Raw genomic sequence first — 20896 nt, forward strand, 5'->3', positions numbered from 1 at the left:
TTTGGATTGGTGAGAAACATTATGTGGGGGAAGTATCTGCATTACAAAGAAAGATGTCCAGCTTCTGGGGAAACATTTGGCAGTATGTAACTGAACTCTAAAGCACTCTATAGGGAAGCGCTCAAATACAGATGAAAGCAAAGTGTGTTTGTGTTAGTGACTATAGGTTTTATCGTGATAAACTTTTCCAAGCAAACACTTTTTGACATTACATCAAAGCATCACTAAAAACCACAACAACACAAGGCACCAATATGATGACGGCAATAAGAAAAGGTAGAGAAAATAATGAGACAGACAAATCTATCCCAGAGACCAGACTGATTAAAAACAGACAGCGAGAGGGAGGGAGAGAGAGCATTGTAAGGGTTGTTTAAATTATCATTACTGTTCATCTCTCTGCAAATCAGGGTTAAGATAATAATTACAGACCCATGCCAGACACCCTGCAGCCTACACACAAATTAAAGCCACAGAAAGGGAGCCACGCTGATTTAAATAAAAGCAGACAGAGCCCGACAGAAACTTATGATGACACAATGATTTGATAAGTAACATTGAAAATCTGTAGCAGGATTGTGGGCAGATGCATGCGGACTGCGCTCAGCAATTAAAACCCCCAAAATCTGATTTTCGTCAGACAGTCTGACTCAAATCTGCTAAGTTATTTGCAGTCTTAACGGCAAAAACAAACCAGTTTTTTCTGACCCAATGGAAACTGCATCCATAAGGTTTAAAATCAAATTACGATTGACAAGCGCTTCAGTCTGAATGCTGAAATTGGATTCCAAGTAGTTTTTGGTCCCTTGGGATGCTTTCACACGTTTCACTGCTTTGAATTTGATGGATGGTGATGGACATGAGCAGCAACATACTTTTCGGTGTACCCTTTCCTGCCGTTATTACTATAACAATATGGATGTGCCAACTACACTGTTCGAATAAAGTGAATCATTTCAAAATAACAATGCAGTCCTAAAAGTCTCAGAATTCATGATTCAATTCTAAAGTTCAAATTTTTAATAAATCTAAATGTGTGTATTTATTGTATGCTTTACAATGTGTTTACTGTACAGTGGTTAGAACACGGCGTTAGAAACGCAAGGGTCATGGGTTCTATCCCAGGGGATTGCACATAGGTTAGAAACAAGTGTATTGTACAATGTAATGTAATTTGCTTTGGATAAAAGCATCTGCCAAATCAATAAATGTAAATGTAAAAAGGACAGAATGAAAACAGATGCAGCTGCTTTGTGAATTATCAGAAAATCAACGGCAAAAGTCACGAGGCATCTGACCATTTCTTAACAAATTTGACTGGATGAAGTTAAACCATTTAGACATTCAACTTCCATTCGAACACCTCTGTTGATATCTCGGACACAAACACAATTACTTAAATTCAAATAATATCATCAAAATAAGAAACAGAAACCTATTACTACTGTTACTAGTCAAACATTGAGAAAAGCCTACGAACAAAAAAACCAAAGCATTCAGTCAATGGTTCCTGTATAGTATTCTGAGCTTTTTGGCATGTTCATAAAAATCAACTTAAGAGTAAAAAATAAGCAAAAACATGAAGTTTGCGAAAACATTTACATTCATTGTTAAAATGTGTTTTTAGCTGTTAAACTTGTCTAAATAGTCTTTTTTAGTGGGCCTTGCTGGATGATCTTCTGGATGCATTAGACACTATTTGCATTCTGTCGTATTCTTTAACCATCTTTACGTGGCCACGACTTGTTTCACACAGACGCCATCAGTTCATAACAAGACCCAACCACACCCAAACATTCGTGACTGCACCCAAACAGCACCACGCTCGTAAATTCAGAGGAAAGGAACAAAACAATCTGACATTCTGTTGTCACTGGGCAGATGCTCCATCCGCTCCCCAATCACTCTTCAGTCATTTCCTACAAACATCTGAACGACACGCGTGGGAAGTTCAACCAGCGTTGACCTTTCAGGACTGATGAAAGCATGTGCGTGTGGTTTGACTAAATGCAACCCCTGCTGCTCGGCCATAAGCGAAAGCAGCTCCTCAGTCTCCACACAGACCGCAAGCCTATTCTCCCTGGGTTCAGAGAGATCTTCCCCATGTGCAGTCCTCTCCCCCTCCTCCCACCCCGAAGAACGAGAGACTTTATGTGGGAGGTGAAATTTTAGAAGGGGTCAAGTTATTCTGTCTCTATTTCAGCACCCGTTACATCAGCGGAGGGGTTAGGCCCTTCCCTCCCGATATTAAAAAAAAGAGAAAAAACCCAGGTCCAGTCCCCTCTTCTAATCCCTCCCTCCCTCCCTCTTATCCTTCATGAAAAACTGGAGTTGGTGTCCGAGAGTTCCTCAGTCTCCAGAAAGCAGCGGGGAGTTCCAGAGCAATGCCACTGTCGCAGAGCTTGTGACGGGAGCTCGCTGCTGGACTGTGTAGGGCAGGGTACACTGGGAATCCTGAATGAAGGAGTGCAGGGGAGGAGGCCTTAAAATCCTGGAAGACAGGAGATGTTTGCAGTTTTAAGGACTTTGGAAAAGCCCAGGGGTGAGTGAGGAATCACGGAAGACTACAAGGTTTAGTGGAGCAGACGGCAACAAACGGTGATCCTTACAGGAGAGGGACGGAGGACACCTGAGTAAAAGGTATAAGGAGTATTTCACTTTTTTGAAAACATTTTTTATATACAGTTAAATTCTTTCTTTAGTTCCAGCAGATCAAAGTCACACATCTTTGTTTGGTTACTTTTCCTGAAAGCATTCCTTTATATTAGTGAAAGGCACGGGTGGGCCGGTTCCGTCAAAGTGCCGTTCTGAGTTCGCATTAGATTACTTGTTATCTTGCTTTTCCAGAGTAACCCAGTTCAGAAAAGCATAAGAAAGATCAAAGATGGAAAAACCACCCCAGTGCTCCCTCTTTTGTTTGTTTCCTTCCCACAAAAGAGACGTTTCTGACTCAGTGGTTCACGTTGGGGTCATGCAGAAGAGGGCAAATGCATCTGCATGGGTGTGTTTGTTTGCTTGTTTAAAGTGATAGTTCGCCCAAAATAAAAACTATTTCATCGTGTATTCACCCTCTTGTCATTTCAAACCTGTAAGAGTTTCTTTCTTCCGCAGAACACAAAAGAAGATATTTTGAAGAATGTTCCCCCATTCACTTGCAGTGGTTTTGTGTTCATACAATAGAAGTGAATGGGAGCCAGTGCTGTTCGGTTACCAACTTTCTTCAAAATGCCTTCTTTTGTGTTCTGCGGAAGAAAGAAAGTCAGATAGATTTGAAATGTCAAGAGGGTGAGTAAATAATGGCAGAATTTTCATTTTTCGGTGAACTATCACTTTAAGTCCTGATCCCTCAGCATGTTCTGCCTACTGCCATCACAGAGATGCTAGCTATAATGAGGATGATGATTGCCTTTGTAAAGCAAATGTTGACTTGTGGATTTGGCCATATCTTAAAGACTGAGGTTTGCAGACTATTGCATTATGCAGTTTGTTGTGTAGACGTTTCTTGGTCGCCTGCTGCTCCCTCGTGGTTCCTCTGGCTAAAGCTCACGTCTTTGGTGGTGTGGTTCACTGATCGTCAATGTACTGTTGTGGAGGGGGATAAGGCAGCCTATTCATAAAAATGCTATTTTAAGAAAAACAAACCCACCATGACAAGGTCATTTTACACTAACCACTTCCTCATGCAGAAACGGCTAGATTCTCCCTACTACACACATGCTTGACAGTGGGTGCTCTGAAGACTAATCACAAACCCAGTATGCCTGTAGCTCCCCTACGCATAATGCCAAGCTGGCTCATAGAAATCAGCACCAGTAAAGATTAAGTTCACAAAAAGTTAATGTTGAATGTCGAATCAATAATGTTAAAGGCTTGACAAAATGTCCACAAACCTATCAATAAGAGACAAATAGTTGTCGACTTCATGCTCCTCTCATGGCGCGAATAATCAGCAAGACACTATGTAGTGTAGGAACACATCCTATGCAAACAGTTAAAATACATCATGAGCAAGAATACACAGATAAATGTTACAGGGAAACCAATGTAAAAAGGTTAAAGCCGTAAAAAATACTCAGAAACAGAAAACGTTCAAGAGTGCCTTCCTGTGTCATTACTCTTCAGAGAACATTCTGTGCTGAAGTTTTGGCACATGGCTTACCTGCAGCTCATGTAAAACTCTAACACTTAAAGATATACCCTAGACGAATATCACTTTGGATATATATGACGGTTGTAGGGGCTGCCTACAATTCAATCTTCATTCTTGTAAATACTGCAGCATAGAGATGAGGTTGTATACATAACATGTGAGACATATATGTGGCTGCTAGACATTCATTTTAGAGTACTGATTTATAACCCTTGTTTGGCAATTACATCATAGTTTGGCAGAGCAGTAATATTAAGAAAAGTACATTTAGTAACTTATTTTACAACTAGAATTTCATAATAGACATATGATTCAGAGCTTGCAAGGCAGCAACAATTGCGATAAAGGTACAGTTCACCCAAAAAAATTAACATTCTGTCATAATTTACTGACATCGAGTTGTCTGTACACATTTTTTTGTTCTGATGAATACCGAGAAAGATATTTGAAAGAATGCTTTTAACCAAACAGTGGTAAAAAGTGCCCCAGAACAGTTTGCTTTCCTACATTCTTCTAAATATCTTCTTTTATGTTTAAAATTTACAAAGCAATTTTTATGGTATAGTCAATGGTGTCCAAGAACTGTTTGGTAAAAAGCATTGTTCCAAATATCTTTCTCTGTTTTCATCAGAACAAATACATTTATACAGATTTGGAACAACTTGAGGGTGAGTAAATTAAGACAGAATTGCAACCTTTGGGTTCCTTTAAGCTTCTAAAACTCAATTTGAGTAAATGAAATACTGCATCCGATTTTTTGCATCAGACATTGCCATGTGTCATGCCATTCAACAAGTCAACTGTGTAGAAGAATCAACACATTACTTGCATTACATAGTGCAAAAGCGGCTCTACCAGTAAGTGATCTTAAGTTCAATTCAGAATCTTAAACCACGCCCACGACTTCATCAAATCTGTAGCCTACGTTAAGTGGAAAACTGAGAAGAAAGTAAAAGCATTGCAAGTTCTGTTATCAATTCTAAGAACTGAACAGCCGGCCTTGTTTCCCTCACACAGAAAGAACACTGTTGTACTACAAAAATAAAAGAATGACTTGTTCTCATCTGCAGCACTAAGGTAATGAGGAACATGTGGAGATGACCTCTGTCTGTTTCCTGATACAGAAGTCCAGGTTTTCCCACTCCTTAAAAATGTCATCCATTTAGCAACAGAGAAGCTCCATCTCTGACAAAGTCCAGTCCAGATAGACCTACCTTCATCTGACAGTCCTAACTATAGTCACTAACTTTCGGCCTTAACTAAAACAAAGTCCAATAAAAATACAAGTAGAAAGATCTCCGATGCAAAACCCCATAAAGCTATGCAGGATAGCAGCCTTTAATGTCTCCAATTGCAGCAGTTTTCTTTACAGACAGGAACAGGTAATGATTTCCTACCATCTGCCACTGTTGCTTTAGCACCAGGGGGCTTACTTCTCTTACCAGAGCAGAGATTACTTATTCTGAGGGCTTTCATGCCGATGCAAACAAACCAGCAGCAGAGATGGGCCCAGCACCAGGACTTACAGAACCTTTAAACTATTAATCACAAGCTCCCAATGGACCACTGTATCCAACTTTATAAATAAAGTTATTGAATATGCCTAAATCCGATTGGATGAGGGCTGTTACAATAGTGTCGATTTAACACCAGAACAGCACTGGGACGTGTTTATGTAATAGTTCTCAGAAACAGTACCTGTACGTGTAACTTTCATCACAGATGTTTAAGATACAATTTACCCCACCAAAAAAATCGTATATTTTATGAAATGCCTTGGGCGTTTTTTGTATACAGTATATACAATGGAAAGCAATGGAAGCCAATGTTATTTGGTTGCCACTATTCTTCAAAAGTCAGAAGAAAAATATACAGGTTAAGAATTGCAAAAGGGTGAGTAAAGAATTGTAATTTCCGTGTGAACGATCTCTTTAAGAGCACACTGAAGGAGGAGACAAACAATTACATTTTAGCCTTGTGAAATAAGGAATTGGTATTCAGGAGTCCTTATTGATGTTCATTATATGACAAAGAGTGGCCTGGACATCTTTCAAACACTCCCCCTTAATGCTTCACAAACAGTAATATAAGTGCTGACCAACATAAGGATGTGTAAATGACAGAACTTACATTTTGGGTGAAAATAGTAAGGGCATTATGATGACAGTGTGATATGAAAACAGGAGAAAGTTCTACTCCTGCTCTCCTTCCAGACCAGCTCATATCCTCACACGTTTAGAAGCACATTTCTATGGATAAAGCTTCTAAGAGGCTTTAAAAGTGGTTTAAACAGTGACTTGTGGGTGGTGATCTACACCAAGGACAGAGCCGTCCAAACCACCATCAGTAAAAGCCTGCGTTCTATCTTCTCTACATCCCTCAGCTCTAAACTCAATTTCAGTTGCCACATACCCTGCTCTCTCACTTCATGAATTCATTACATCATGCCTTATTGGTCCCCATTCTGCCAGCATTTATTTCCTCCCAGTTCTTTAAATGGTGGGATGAGGTAACAGAATACAACTTGGGGCATGTTGTCCAATCTCCGACTTCTTTCCTCGCCTGCAGTCTTGCTAAACTATATTTGAAGCTTTTTCCTGATTGAACAAAAGTGCGTCTTGGTTAACTGAACTTCAGGCCACTTGAAACATTCAGCTTATTACAAACATGTGGAGGAATAATTACAAACAATTACATCTGTACATGACGTAACTATTGCTCCAGGATACAGAATGTCAAGGTAATGATAGAAAGCTTCTGCATCTTTAATCCTCTTTCTCTAATGTGGTTCCAGTGGGTAGGGATTTTCTTAACGAAAGCAGGGTGAACTGTGGGAACTCTACTCAGACCGTTTATTCTATACGCTTACAGCTGTGTTATGTTCTGTATCCTAACAAAGGGAAGTTTCACCCATAAATGAAAAAATTGTACATCATGACTCACCCGCATGCCGTTCTAAACGTGTGTGAATGACTTTCTTCAGCAGAACATAAAAGAACATTTTAAAGAACGTTGGTAACCAAACAAAATTGGACCCCATTGACTTTCATTGTATGTGCACAAAACAAAAAGAAGATATTTTGAGAAATGTCTCAACTGACGAATGAGTCCTATACATCATGAGGTTGAATAAATGCTTGCATATTGTTTTCTCTTTTAGAACAGCCCAGTCAATAAATAAATACATTAACATTATAAATTATAACATTATGTTGCTATCTATATGGAATAAATGTTTTGTTTGCCTTGATTTCCAGTAATGCATAACAGCTATGAGAGTTTTCCGCTTTGCATCATGCCTAAAAACACCCCTCAGCTGTTATAAAATCACTGCAAAGCATGGCTTATTGCTTTAACACAGTGTGGAGCACTGTGTGTGGTGGTCGAGGTTGCCCTAGGGGTCACGAACCCTCCCCACCCTCAATTTCAGCACCGCCTGTCCTTCAGTTGGCCCTGGTTTTCCCTTCCATATCTAATTCCGCTTCTCTGTCCATTGTGCTCTGCTTTCCCCCTATAGCCCATCTCTCACGTTGTTCCGCTTTCTTTCCTCTGATGGATGTTTTCGAGGTATAAGTGTTTGCTAGGCTGGTTGGCGTCATCTTGGGAAAGTCTGACAGCCAGATGTGGAACCTTTCGATATATTTTTCAAAGGCTGGGAAATACATTCTCTTTCAAGGAAAAAAAACAAAAAACATTCACATGTCTTTCACCACCGCCCCGATCAAATAACACCCGTATCGTGTGAAAGTGTGTGTAGATGTATATGATAGAACCGCAGCGATGCCTGTTGCCGCACGAAGGATTTAGGATGATAAACGATCAGGACCATTTTATTGCTTAAGTATTTGCAGTGTTTTATAATCACATCTGTGCCGTCATGAAACCACAGATACATCTCTTCAAATTTCACACAGTTCTTTGTTCACTTGACTACATCACCTTTTTTTGTGTCTAAATATACGAACGTTCAGAGGGTTCGAACTGGCCACAAGTAAACATGAACTAACGCTGGAATGCGATTAGAGACTAAAGTAATTTAACTCCCATCAGTCAGAGTTGTGGAAAACATGCTGCTTTGAATATTCTGTTATTCTGTTTGTCTTTGCGTTTTCTTGGTTTACAAACAAAATAAAAACCATTACAAGCTTTGTTCTTCCTTTCATTGCCACTTCGCCTGTCTCTACGGAAAACAACGTTTTTAGACGCTTCATTTCCTTGTCTAAATTCTCCGAGCAATAACCTTTCCTCTCATAAAACTGCTCAAACTGACTCGCTGACTAATAAAATTTGCGGGAAAAAATACTGTTCCGTACCCACGCTCCCAATGCGTGCTCCAACACTATTAACCAAACACCTTATATTACCCACTGCTTTCTAGTTAACTGCTTATATGGCTCTCAACTGCCCAATGAAAGTCTGACTTAAAACAGCTGAGCAGATCCTTTCAAAAGTACGTAAATGCTGAAATCAAAAACACTTGGGACATAAATCCCACAAAAAACACGGAGGACAAACTTCATAAGTCAGTCACAATGTCCTGCCAGACACCAAACGCTAAAACAAAAAGCTGTGTGCTGTGAAGCAGAACACAGGGTGGTTTACGAAGAAAAAGCCAATGAGCTAATGACTGGAGCTCAGATCCGTCGCAGCACAGCCACGAAATAACACAGCGCCTGATGGCCCACAAAAGGAAGCTTGGTGATCGAATGGATGAATGTTTAAGGAACAGTTTGAATGTTCAGCAGTTTTCCATTGTCTATATGCATACGCAAAATAGATCCTGATGTCAACACCCGCCACACGGAGTGTTATTAAAACAAAGGATTTCTGACATCCGTGTAAGACAAGCTGCTGTTCTGGACATAATTAGCGTTGATGTATGTTAATCACATTGAGATTGAGATAGTGTCTGTGATCACTAAAAGTGAAAGAGAGTTGGCGAAGCTCGCTTCCAAGTCAAAAGAATAACCAAAACTCGGTAGCTACCCCTCTCTCTTTCTTTCTAAGCTGAGGTTAACAAAAATTGAGGAATAAAGGTTTTGGCAGCACTCTGTAAAAATATGGAATAAGTGAGACTTTATTACTAAAACAAATGTGTCCAGGCGAATACCCTTCTTCTGGGTGTTTTCAAACAGGATGACCAAGAAGACAAACACAGTACCGAGGAAAATCTGATTTTCTGTGCTGAACTTTAAAAAGAACTCAGGGAGTCTCTTTAAATAGGGGATGTTTGTACAGCAGTTTCCACAATGACATTGTCATTAAAAGACCACAGCTGGGAGGAACTACTGGGATTCGGTCTTTGACAGGCGCAATAACCAACGTTCGCACGCTCATACCCAACAAAGACATTAATGTGGATTAAATGTGCTGCATAGACTGCCCGGTGACATCATGACTTTGGAAAACACCAGAGGAACCAAGGGGTATCATTGTAAATGATGGCTAGTAAAAGCACACGTAGAGCCAATTGGCCGAGGCAGTGGATGGTCACAGTTGTCCGCACGGCACCAAAGATTATGAAATGATTCATGGGAACAGTGAGTGTAAAGATTTATGGATGGAAGGGACGTGCCGTGGTGCAGGTGCTCAACTTTGGCCAGTTCAAAAGCCAAATGAATGCGTTTCTAGAGTTTGAAAAGCAATTTATGATATTAATGTAAGATTACTAACTAAATAGTTTTACAAACTTCTGACAACTAGTTGAAAACCTAGTTGTAAGTGCTTTGTACAGTGAGAGACCTGTGGCTGATTCCGATTTAATTCCGGTTTGTCAGAAAGGGGAATATTGGATTGACTTGCAATGTCATGGAAATGTTTTATTACACCCTTAAATAATCACTGGGTTGTTTCATTGTAAAAAGTATATTAATCCCTTTATGCAAGTGACAACATTAAATATTACAATCTGCTGCAATTATTTATGTAAAATAAATAATACTGAAAACAAATACTATAATATTTTTATGACCAGTAATTCATAATCATAAATATTTCTCATAATCATAACAGCCCTACTTCAGATGACATCCATTGTTTTCAACAGCTTATGTGTTGCATGAGATGGCACTCATATTGCAACTGATCTGTTTTACCCGTTGAGCTACGGAAACTGAAAATTGTTAAACATGAATAACAAAACAGCTTTGTTACATTACTTACAAGGTTAAGTACTGAGGTAATAGACAATGTACTATATATCAGCCAAATGCATGTTCACATTGTGTGCGTGAAGCCCAGCACATGTGTTAGCTGTCCATTACTCATTACATCATTAGTAAAGAAAAAAAGCTGTTGACTGCATAATAAAGACAAATGCAACCCTTTCTCCATTATTTGGCCTATCCTCACGGAAGCAAGAGAGACTGAAAAAAAACAAATTATCAATCCTCTAACATTTCGGTCCACTGCCCCCGACATTCCCACATCTGTTCTGGATTTGTAAGCTGCCGATTACTATCTCCGAGCCAAAATATTCAAAAATGTTTTCTCCCCGTAATTGTGAAAAATGACAGGTGGGAAAACGGTTGAATTTATGCCCGATGGACATTCGGATAATTAGGCTGAGCGATTAAAAATGAAAGTGATGAAAAGAAAGATGGACAGAGCTAAAAAAAACAAATCAACACATAGCTGGACAGCACAAGATCTTCTGTTCCCATGAAGTCAGGTTCAGGGCCAGGTGCGTTGTGTGGCAGGACAGCCAAATAGAAGATTATATACATGACCCACTTTCTTCACTTCAGCCCAGACGGTTCCTTTAAAACCTTGTCTTCTACTTCTCACTGTCTATCATCTCTTTACTCCACACAGTGTGGCTTTCAACGGTCTGTAGCCTGCAGTGTCAGATTGCTCCTCCGTGCATGATTCGTTCAACCCAGATTAGGCCGTGTTTGACAGTAGCTTTCATTTTACTTTGAAAAGAACAGCCAGTCTTTTTTAAACCCAGAATTTTAGGTTCCATTTAGGTTACTAACTAAGAATCAGAGAGCAGAACCTTCAGGAAAACATGAAGTTACCAACATGTATGGGGAGAAAAAACGACCAAGTTAAACAGAGATCAATTATCAATAGAGGCCCACACCATTTATACACTCTTAAAATTTGTGCTTTGCACTCTCAAAATACAGGTGTTTTTTTGTCTAAATGGGTCCATAAAGAACTGTTAACATCTGAAGAACCTTTCTGTTTTTACAAAAGCTAATTTGTAAAGGAAAAGGGTTCTTGAGACTATAAAAAGTAAGAAAGGAATGGTTAAAAAATGGTTCTTGCAGTGAACCTTTTGTAGCATATTTAGTACATTTTTTGTAGTTACGTACATTGAAGTTAAATACTGCAATTTATCTCTGTGTTTAACAAAAATTCACTATAATTTAACTACAATAAAAGTGTAGTAGCAATGTTTTTTGACGCAGTGATTACCATTATTATAACCAGGGTTTTACTACGAATACCAAGCAAAATCATGGGGCATTTGTGGTTAAATATGGTTCAGCCATAGTAACCATGTTTTTTGGTTTACTTAGTTAAATAGTTAATTTTCATGATTACTATTTATCAACTATTGTAACCGCGTTTTTGTTGGTTCTTCTATTGGTTCATTTTCTAATGGAAGGTTACATAGACTGTATCAAATGCAGTGATTTAAGTTCCAATATGTAATTTCTTTTAAATTTTTTGAATAGTTTGCAAACAGTCTGTTACTAGTACAGAGAAATTAAAAAATGTTCAACTTCAGCAACAACCCACCTTCCCTTAATCATGTCTTTTCCATTTAAATCTCAGTGTGCCACTCAGCTGATATTGAGCACAATGCGGTACAATTAGAACTGTCCACGGTCTGCAGACATCCAGAGTTGCGGAGTTAAAGAATCAGTGTCTGTATAAACAGCGAGTGGCATGTTAACGTCTTGTGCTTTTGGGTGTTGATGAAAAGCAGATCTCAGCGAGGAGAGAAAGATGATACTTGTATTAGCTGAGGCTCCTGAAGAAAGTTGCTATGCCAAATTCTAAAACCACGTTGGGCTACTCGGAGAAGAGGCGTGCTTAATACTGTATCCTTCAGAGTGAGATGTAAACCAGGATGTGAGGGCACCCAAGAATGTAAACCCCTGGAGAGATGGTGAAGGGGGTAGCAAGTTGCAGAGCAGAAGGTGGAGTTGTGAAGCATTTGAATGTGGGAATGTGTCTGAGGAGGACGAGAAGCATCTGGACATGGACTCAAAGGGTCTGTGTGTGTGTAAAGTGTTTGGGATGAAACCAAGCTGTAGTTCAGGGTGCTTGTGAGAGCAATAGGGGCAAAGGTCCGATAACATGTCAATCTGCTAAAACACAAACTTTTCAAAGTTGCATTCCACATTGAAAAAGCACCGTTTGGGTTACGGAAAAAGCTGTAACCCAAAGACGTCTTAAAAGTCTTAATTAATTAGAAGTTGTCTTTTGCACTTATGTCTCTGTCTAGTACTCTCACATGCAGCCTTTTCCTGCTTTAGTCTGCGTTAGCTATGTTTATATATCTGTCCATGACTCACATATGCTCTCCCTGCCATTATGAATTGCACAATCTAAGCTAAAAACCAAGCATATTAACACAAACAATATAAAATAATAATAAAATGGCCCTCATGAAGCGAAGGTTAAGTGAGAACTCCTGGAAGAGATGCTTAGAACACCAAATGCTGATTGTTACAAGAGCTCATGTAAAACAAATGAAATCGAACTGTAACAGTCAGAATGATCGCTAAATGATGGCTGCTTTTCTTCTAACAGGTAAACATTGGATTTATCTGGAGGTGAAGGAGCAACAGAAGAAGAACAAAGAAATCCCAAGACTGGAGAGGTGATAACAGAAGCAACCATGAGAGGCGTAACATGGAGCATGGGCATCGTGCTCTGCCTCTCCCTCTGTTTGGTTGACAAGAGTCACTCAGAAAATGAACTGCAAACAAGACGACGCCGGGCACCTGCAGACGATCCCAAGAGGTGTTCTTACACTTTCTTGGTCCCCCAGCAGAAGATCACAGGTCCGATCTGCGCCTCCGCCACAGGGCCTGAGGTAGACAAGGACCGGGTGACACGTATGGACATCGCTGACGTGCGGGAAATCTTATCCAAGCAGCGAAGAGAGATTGAAACGCTGCAACTTGTGGCAGATGTGGATGGGAACTTGGTAAACGAGATGAAGCTTTTACGCAAAGAGTCACGTAATATGAATTCCCGTGTGACGCAACTTTACATGCAGCTGTTGCACGAGATTATCCGTAAAAGGGACAACTCCCTGGAACTGGCGCAGCTGGAGAACCGGGTTCTAAACGTCACCACAGAGATGCTCCGCTTGGCATCCCGATACAAAGAGCTGGAGCTGCGTTTCGCAGGCCTTGCCGCCACGGTCAACAACCAATCGGTATTGATAGCCGCTCTGGAGGAACGTTGCCTTAGTGGATATGGGCGTCAAGATTTGCCGGCAGTGCCGCCATTGGTGCAGGTGGTGCCAGAGAGCATTCCGATCAACAATAACCGTTTTACCAATGAGATCCAGAGAGACAACAACAACCGAGCTTTTCCTAGAGGATCCCGCATGGAGGCTCCAACCCCTGACCCACTGGGAATCCCTCCACCACCGCAGGGCACCCTCACCACAGATGGTAAGTCAAGTCAGGTAAATAAATAAATAAAGTCATACAGGTTTAAAATGAAGAAGGTGTTTGCAAATTCTCTTAAGTAAATGCATCTCGATTTAAATCATTTTTAGACATTTGTTCTGTAAAACAGGCGAAGATATTTCTTAGATTTCAGTTTTAGTTAAGAAGTAAAATAAAAATTAATAAAATAAAAAGACCAGGAATGACCTATATGTGGAATGACATATGACAAGGTTCTGAAAAGTAAACAATATTTATCATTTAAACTTTTCATAATCTCACACAGATGCATGTGGGAAAGACAAGTTCAATTGTCATGCCATATATCAATCTTGCTTCTCTTCTCTATAATAAAAACGGAAAAAATAACCAATGCCACCAAATACGGTATAGTGTTGAGTCTCTGCTGGTGGCACAATGCGTAGCCCATGACATAGTGAGACTCAGGGATCTCAAAGCAGTTCTAAGATCGTCTTTCTGTAAACCATGAACAAATAGTTGAGAACAGCTTTTGCAGTTTTATAATGCCAAAATTGCTGAGACAAATCCCAGAATCCTCTGTAACGCTCTTGCTGAGTCCTCTCTGGCAGCCCATGAAAACAAAAAATGAGCTCACAGATTCCTAAGTGAACACGTGCAAACATGCACCCACAAACTGCTCCCAAAGCAATCTGAAGAAGCTTAAAGGGTCAGACAGTGAACCCAGACTGGTGGCTGGGCTTTCGTATCTGGCTTCTTTATAACCAAAGCAAAAAGCACCTGTTACGTGAGAATCATAGTGACAGTAAGAACATGCATCGTTGAAAGCAACAAGATCCTCCCATCTCCAAGGTGCTCTTTAAACCCTGAAGTCTTCGAAAATGTCCCCCCCACACATATAATATAATAGAGAGATACCACCTCTGCCAAATCTAAACATGAAAGCAATTTGTATGATAATGTGTTATGGGAAAACAAAATAAAGAAAAGGGTGCATGCAGTTGGTATGTCTCCCAATGAAAGCATTAGAGATCAGATGGCAATAAGAGAAAATGGATTGAAATCTGTGGAGGCACTCATGAGCACATCCCATTAGGCCTTCTTATTATGACTACCAAAATACAGAAAAAATATAATGAACAATGTATAAAATTCATTCTGAGAAATGTTATTTAATATAAAAATAAATCATACACAACCTTGAGCAAAAATTAATAGGGGCGCATGCTGTGCTGCGAGCATTTAGCAGTCCATCCTTCATCTTAAGGACATAAAAACAGACACAAAAGTACCAGAAAAGTGTACGATTTGTGATCTAAATACCAATTTTACTATATAAACAAACTGCAGTAACCTAACGAGAGACTGATGACGTGCTCTCCGCTGCTTTATTCCTATTGGTAGTCGCTCCTGAAAAGTAGCTCATCATTTGCATAAAGTTGAGAAAATCTCAACTATAATGTGATGCTAGACACGCCCACTTTCTGTCGCCAATGGTTGCTTGTGTCGGCGGTTCTCCATTTAAATAATTGACATCGCCTTACTTTGTCGCTGGTGGTCTGAACGGGTGTAACTTTCAGTCAAATTTAAAACCATGAACCGGAACTTTAACTTTACACACAGACAACTAGAAATGAAATTATGTGTTTTTTGGTATTCACACACAAACTCTCCTCAACTCTACACATAAAAGAACATAAAATCTTGGAACTTACAAAAAATCCTTCTTGGTGCACTTCAAGAACAATTTTTAACAGAAATTTTCCAATACTGAAAAGGTTTATGATCAAGAATTTCTTCAACAACGTCTGCCATCTTGGAGGAACATTTCAATAGAGATTCTTGGCCTATCGTAGACTATGAAAAACATATGTGATACTGCTTTAGAATTCAACAAAAACAAGGTATCTAATAAAGGCAGAATATTGCCGTCAAGTGGTATGAAACAGATTTCAGGAGTGCACCAAGAATCTGCAATAGTTACAGAAAGACTTTGGCAGTCAGCTTTTTGTTTTTCACTATGATTCCATCCAGCCTAAGAATATAACAACAGGATTATGCCACGGTCACACTAGACATTGACAAGCGAAATGAAAAATGGGTGGCAGCTATTTCTCAATCTTTTACATTTCTGTACCTAGAGGTCAAGCTGTGATGTTTTGATCTTCTATTGCTCTCACGCATTCACGTGACGCAAAAATTTGCAGGTTCACCAAACTTGAACTTTGCTAATGCGAAATCTCTTTGGATGGGCTTTCATTTCTGGTCTGACATATTCGCATGTGTATGAATGGAAGTCAAAGTAAAGAAAAGTCAAATGTGACCGTGGCTTTGGGGTTAGGCACACCCACCCAAAACTGCACTTTCTCTCTCAACTTTCATTAAAACTATTGTGCGCTCATTTTCTGCACCACCATGTTTGTTTAACATGTCATTCATCTTCTACCAATACTCACCTGGTTTTAGAAAAGACCCAATGTCTTAAGGGAAAAAAAACAATTTAACCCTCAAACTACAATAAAGAGCTTCTGCTGGCACGGCAAATACTGTGTGCGGGCATGTGCAAGTGTGATGGTTTTGGACCACTGCCTTTGCGTGTGCATAAACATCAGAACCATCAGACATTTTTTAAACACAGCCTTGATATTACGCTTTCTCCCATTCAGTTTCTTACTCGTATATCAATCACAATATACAATCTCCACTGCTTACACAGCAGATCTACACAATCAAACCAAAGATAAAATCTCTGAACTCCCAAGCAAACATCTCCAGAGCGGGAAAGAGTTCGGCCTCAAATTCAGCCAGTGCAACTCAATAGGGCCTGAATCTCCCACGACTGACCACTAATGACAGCTCACTATAGACCACTTTACCCAAAACATGGAGAATTACGACCGCAGCTAACCGAACCACAACACTCTTCTAACCTCTAGGGTTTTACACCATTGCAGAAAAAACACATTTTGCTGATGAAGTTGTATCATTACTACAAAAACAGAAGCTGTTCAGAGAATGGTTTCAGATGAACTCCAAGCAGCAGCACTTTTTAAGGGTCCTCTTGGACCCAAGCAGTGTAAAATCCCTCGCCCCCACACCGCTCAAAGCTAACCGGCACAATGCCTGTCTGTGTGAGCTCAAAGACTGTCATTCATTGACGGGCGGTCAGGGCCACACTGGGACCTGGCTGGTTAACACAGCTGTTTCAGCACAGCTAGAGCTACTGAAGAACTTCCTCTGTTCGAGAGGGAACTCGCTTTCTTACCTCCTCTCTGGCTCACCCCCATATGACTGATAATGATTTTAGCTTAAGCTCCACGTGAAGAGGAAAATGACAAATGAGTGGAAAATAACCATTGGAAGAGGGAGTTACACAAGGCCTTAGCTGGTGTCTGGGCATGGTAACTTCATTAGGACAAGGCAGGGTATTTATCTCTCCAAATTTGGAGTTCTGGGACACAAAGATGAGGTAGAGAAGTAGTGAGGGCAGAGACGACCAGACCTCCAAAGCTCAGATGACTCTATAGGGAGAGCTTTTAGTTAAGACAACAGACTTACAATGCTTACAAAAAGAAAGGATTCTTGTTTGAAGCTTATTTGATTGTGCAATTCAACTATTCCAATACGTATTATTTTAAACCGTTTTTCATTGTGTAAGCATAATCTAAAACCCATTTTAGAATTCTCCTTGTCTTCCTCAGGTCCCTTCAAAGACTGTTTTCAGGTGCGACAGGCGGGGCATACCACCAGTGGGATGTATCTTTTAAAGGCCGAGGGCAGTGATAGACTGATTCAGGCTTGGTGCGAGCATAAATTAGACAATGGAGGCTGGACTGTTTTTCAGCGAAGGAAAGATGGTTCGGTGAACTTCTTCAGAAATTGGGAGAACTACAAGGTAAGGGTAGACCATAATGCAACACTGATTCAATAAATTAACTGGAAGTCAAAGAGTCCATTTCTGAATGTTTATCCAATTTCAATCAGTCTAAACATCTGATAAGAAACCGGGAAACAATTCTTCCCACCGTCTGCATTTACATAACTGCGGTCAGGTTTCTGTGTACACGTACATTTGTGAGAAAGATGGAGTGTGTGATGAGTTTTATCAGTTCTTCTCAGGAATTTAGTAGATTAGATAAAGATATCTAATCCATTTAGAATTTAACAAAATAACAAAAAATTTCTTCTATTTCTTCTGTTACAAGTAGTGAACAAGCAGACATGGAGTGGTACATTTTTTTACGCCCAAGGTACTTTTTTCCAAGAGCAATGGACCGAAAAACCCAATGGAAAAATCCAGTTATACTTTAGAGTAGCTCTGAAATCAATCCCGGACTTCACTGATTTAATCAAAGTTGACTTGCCTTTCTCCTACCAGATGAGTAAATTAAGTTCAGGGTTGAAAAAGAGGCCTTCAAGAGGAATTGACCGTGTTGATACTTTAACACACTTTTCCACTGACAAGATACCAGTGTTCATGCCTAAATATGGAGCCACTCCATGCGTTCACATTTGCACAAATGCTGGTCTAGACCCAGAAATTGGCTCTGTGCTTGTACTTAAAATCTTTGGTATAGAACTAGCAAAGTATTGTTGTCAAGAGGCCAAGCGAGAGATGCCACATAACAATTCCAAACCAACAACTCTGGCAAGATGTACACTAATAAAATAAAATTGCTTTCCATTATTATAATTTAAGGGGTTTCCAATGATCTACAAACATATTAATGCTCCCTGTTTGTCTAAAAAAAGAATGTGTTATCTAACTGCAATAAATGTATTGTTACAAAGATGCTAAATAATTTTAAATGCTAAAACCTATTGGAAATGTGCCTAAATAAATAAATCCATCACATGAAGGGATGACTCTGCACAGCTGGGGTAATGCACATAAATCCATGTTTCGCTCAGGATTTTAAATCAATTATGTTGCCTTAGTTCCTCTGGAAAAAAGATCAAACTCTAGCAGCTGTCTTTATAAATGTTTCTCTACATTCCCCTAATCTACCCCACAGAAAGGATTTGGAAACATTGATGGAGAGCACTGGCTGGGCTTGGACAACATCTATAATCTAGCCAAGCAAGGGGATTACAAACTGCTGGTAGAGTTGGAGGACTGGGTTGGGAAGAAGGTGTACGCAGAGTACAGCAGCTTCCACCTGGAGTCTGAGAGTGAGGGATTTAGGATAAGACTGGGCACCTACCAGGGCAATGCGGGCGACTCGCTCACAAGCAACAACGGAAAACCTTTCACTACACTTGACCGGGATAAAGACGCCTTTACAGGTCAGACATACAGTTAACAGTCAGCTAGAGGTTAAAGGCCATATCTCCAAAGCTATTACTGTTTAGAAACTAAATTCTGATTCAGTTTGGATAATGTGAACAGAATCTGGAATAACATCACCACTTATTATGTGTATTCAGTATTTTGATAATAAATTAGCACCTAACATATGCGTCATTGCAATATTTTTGGAATCCCAGAAAATTTCACTGTATAAAATGTAAAAATTGTAATTGAAATTCAGTATCTATTCATACAAGGCATAACTACAATCTCTTTCATCCGTCTTTCGTTTCTCTGCAGGCAACTGCGCTCATTTCCACAAAGGTGGCTGGTGGTACAATGCATGTGGTCAGACGAATCTGAATGGTGTGTGGTACTCGGGTGGCGTATATCGCAGCAAGTTTCAGGATGGAATCTTCTGGGCTGAATACGGAGGCGGGTTCTATTCACTCAGATCGGTCCGTATGATGATCCGACCAATAGACTGAGATCTGCCACAAGATGCCCCGCTCTTTAACAGATGACCCCAAATGAGTCCAAAACCCTTGAATGTACTCATAATTCACTTCAGCACTTATTTATATCCACACAATCATTTTTGTGAGGACCGATTATGTATAGCACAGTATAGTCACCATAGGTACAAAACAATGTACCGATAAAAAACATAAAAGCCAACGTATGATGGAGTGGAAGGACTTGAGACTGACTCTTACAAACGTCCTCTTGGACACATCTTGGAAACCGATGGCCCCACACAAAGATCACATACTCTGAAACTCTCAGTTACTGTCGGACAATAGGGACATGGTGAACTTAAGCATCTTCTGGTCCTCTTCCCACCTCTTCCATCTATTCTCATCTTGTTTTACTGTCCTTGTCCAACATTCCCCTTTATCTTCAGCTTTACTGGCGATTTATTCCCTCTGACTCTTCCTCTTCTTGGAAGTGACACCAAAGCCACAAAGGCTTTAATTTAAAGATCTTCACCAATCTTCATTTCTATCACACACTTCACTGACGTGTATATGTTACAAACAGGATCGGTCACTGGGCCGTACAGTTTGTTGACTTTTATCCGTAATGTTGGTCTGTAAATATACTGTTTGTATTGTTTGTTTTTGTAAGAGCTAATTTAAGGACTCACCTCCAATCCAATCTCATTAATTTGTTATTTATACATCTGTATTTATGACAGTTATAATAGTCCAGTTATCTATTTAACCCTGATTTTTATGTACCATTGTGCTTTTAACGTGTATTATATTTGGCTTCAGGCCTGTGACAAGCACAGAATTAGAAGGGGATAAGCATAATATGACACTAAAGTTTAACCAATTCAAGCCAATTCATACATCTTTTCCTGGCTCATTAACATGCAAAATCGAAAAAGAAAAAAAACAGAATACAGATCATCAATTTTCAGATTTGTTGCAGACGGACAAACACTTATTTCCAACTGATGTACTTTCATTGACTGCCCAACTCACCAGAAATCTTTTTTTAGCTAACAATTAAAATAGCTATTTTAAATGCTCTCTGAATCCACTTTAAGCAACACTGAATCATTAAAAAAACATCTAAGACCAATTCTTTATACAGGTTATATAAAGTCACAGCTGGCTTTTCAATTACATAATTGATCTTTCGGCAACATGAGCAGATTGTGTGTGTCTGTGTGTGTGTAAGCGTTTGCGACAGAAAGAAACAGATTTCATGTTAAAAGTATGCAGACATGTGAAAGTAAGAGAATTATGTTTGGAATAAAGCACACAGAGACAATGAAAAACACATTTCAGGCATCCAGTCACGAATGGAGGAAAGAAAGAAAGAGAA

At 39.7% G+C, this 20896-nt stretch overlaps 2 protein-coding genes across 2 annotated transcripts in view; one reads left to right on the forward strand and one right to left on the reverse strand.

The window, feature by feature from the left end:
* The window catches only part of ralgps2 (Ral GEF with PH domain and SH3 binding motif 2), an 86799-nt gene that overhangs the window by 14202 nt on the left and 51701 nt on the right, over window positions 1-20896 (reverse strand). The gene's annotated exons all lie outside the window — the stretch shown is intronic.
* angptl1a (angiopoietin-like 1a) lies at window positions 2318-20590 on the forward strand. Its single transcript, XM_079474001.1, has 5 exons — window positions 2318-2640; window positions 12920-13794; window positions 17472-17665; window positions 18786-19056; window positions 19361-20590. Exons 2-5 carry the CDS (start codon window positions 13008-13010, stop codon window positions 19546-19548), a joined length of 1440 nt encoding a protein of 479 aa, XP_079330127.1. The 5' UTR covers window positions 2318-2640; window positions 12920-13007; the 3' UTR covers window positions 19549-20590.

Source organism: Barbatula barbatula (genome assembly GCF_947034865.1).
Source record: "Barbatula barbatula genome assembly, chromosome: 15".
Classification (NCBI taxonomy): domain Eukaryota; kingdom Metazoa; phylum Chordata; class Actinopteri; order Cypriniformes; family Nemacheilidae; genus Barbatula; species Barbatula barbatula.

Bases quoted from the DNA above. Each gene is read 5' to 3' on its own strand.
- angptl1a (XM_079474001.1), top strand. From the start codon at position 13,008: ATGAGAGGCGTAACATGGAGCATGGGCATCGTGCTCTGCCTCTCCCTC. The intron at 13,795-17,471 runs GTAAGTCAAGTC...TGTCTTCCTCAG, and splicing joins GGGCACCCTCACCACAGATG to GTCCCTTCAAAGACTGTTTT. The intron at 17,666-18,785 runs GTAAGGGTAGAC...TCTACCCCACAG, and splicing joins GAAATTGGGAGAACTACAAG to AAAGGATTTGGAAACATTGA.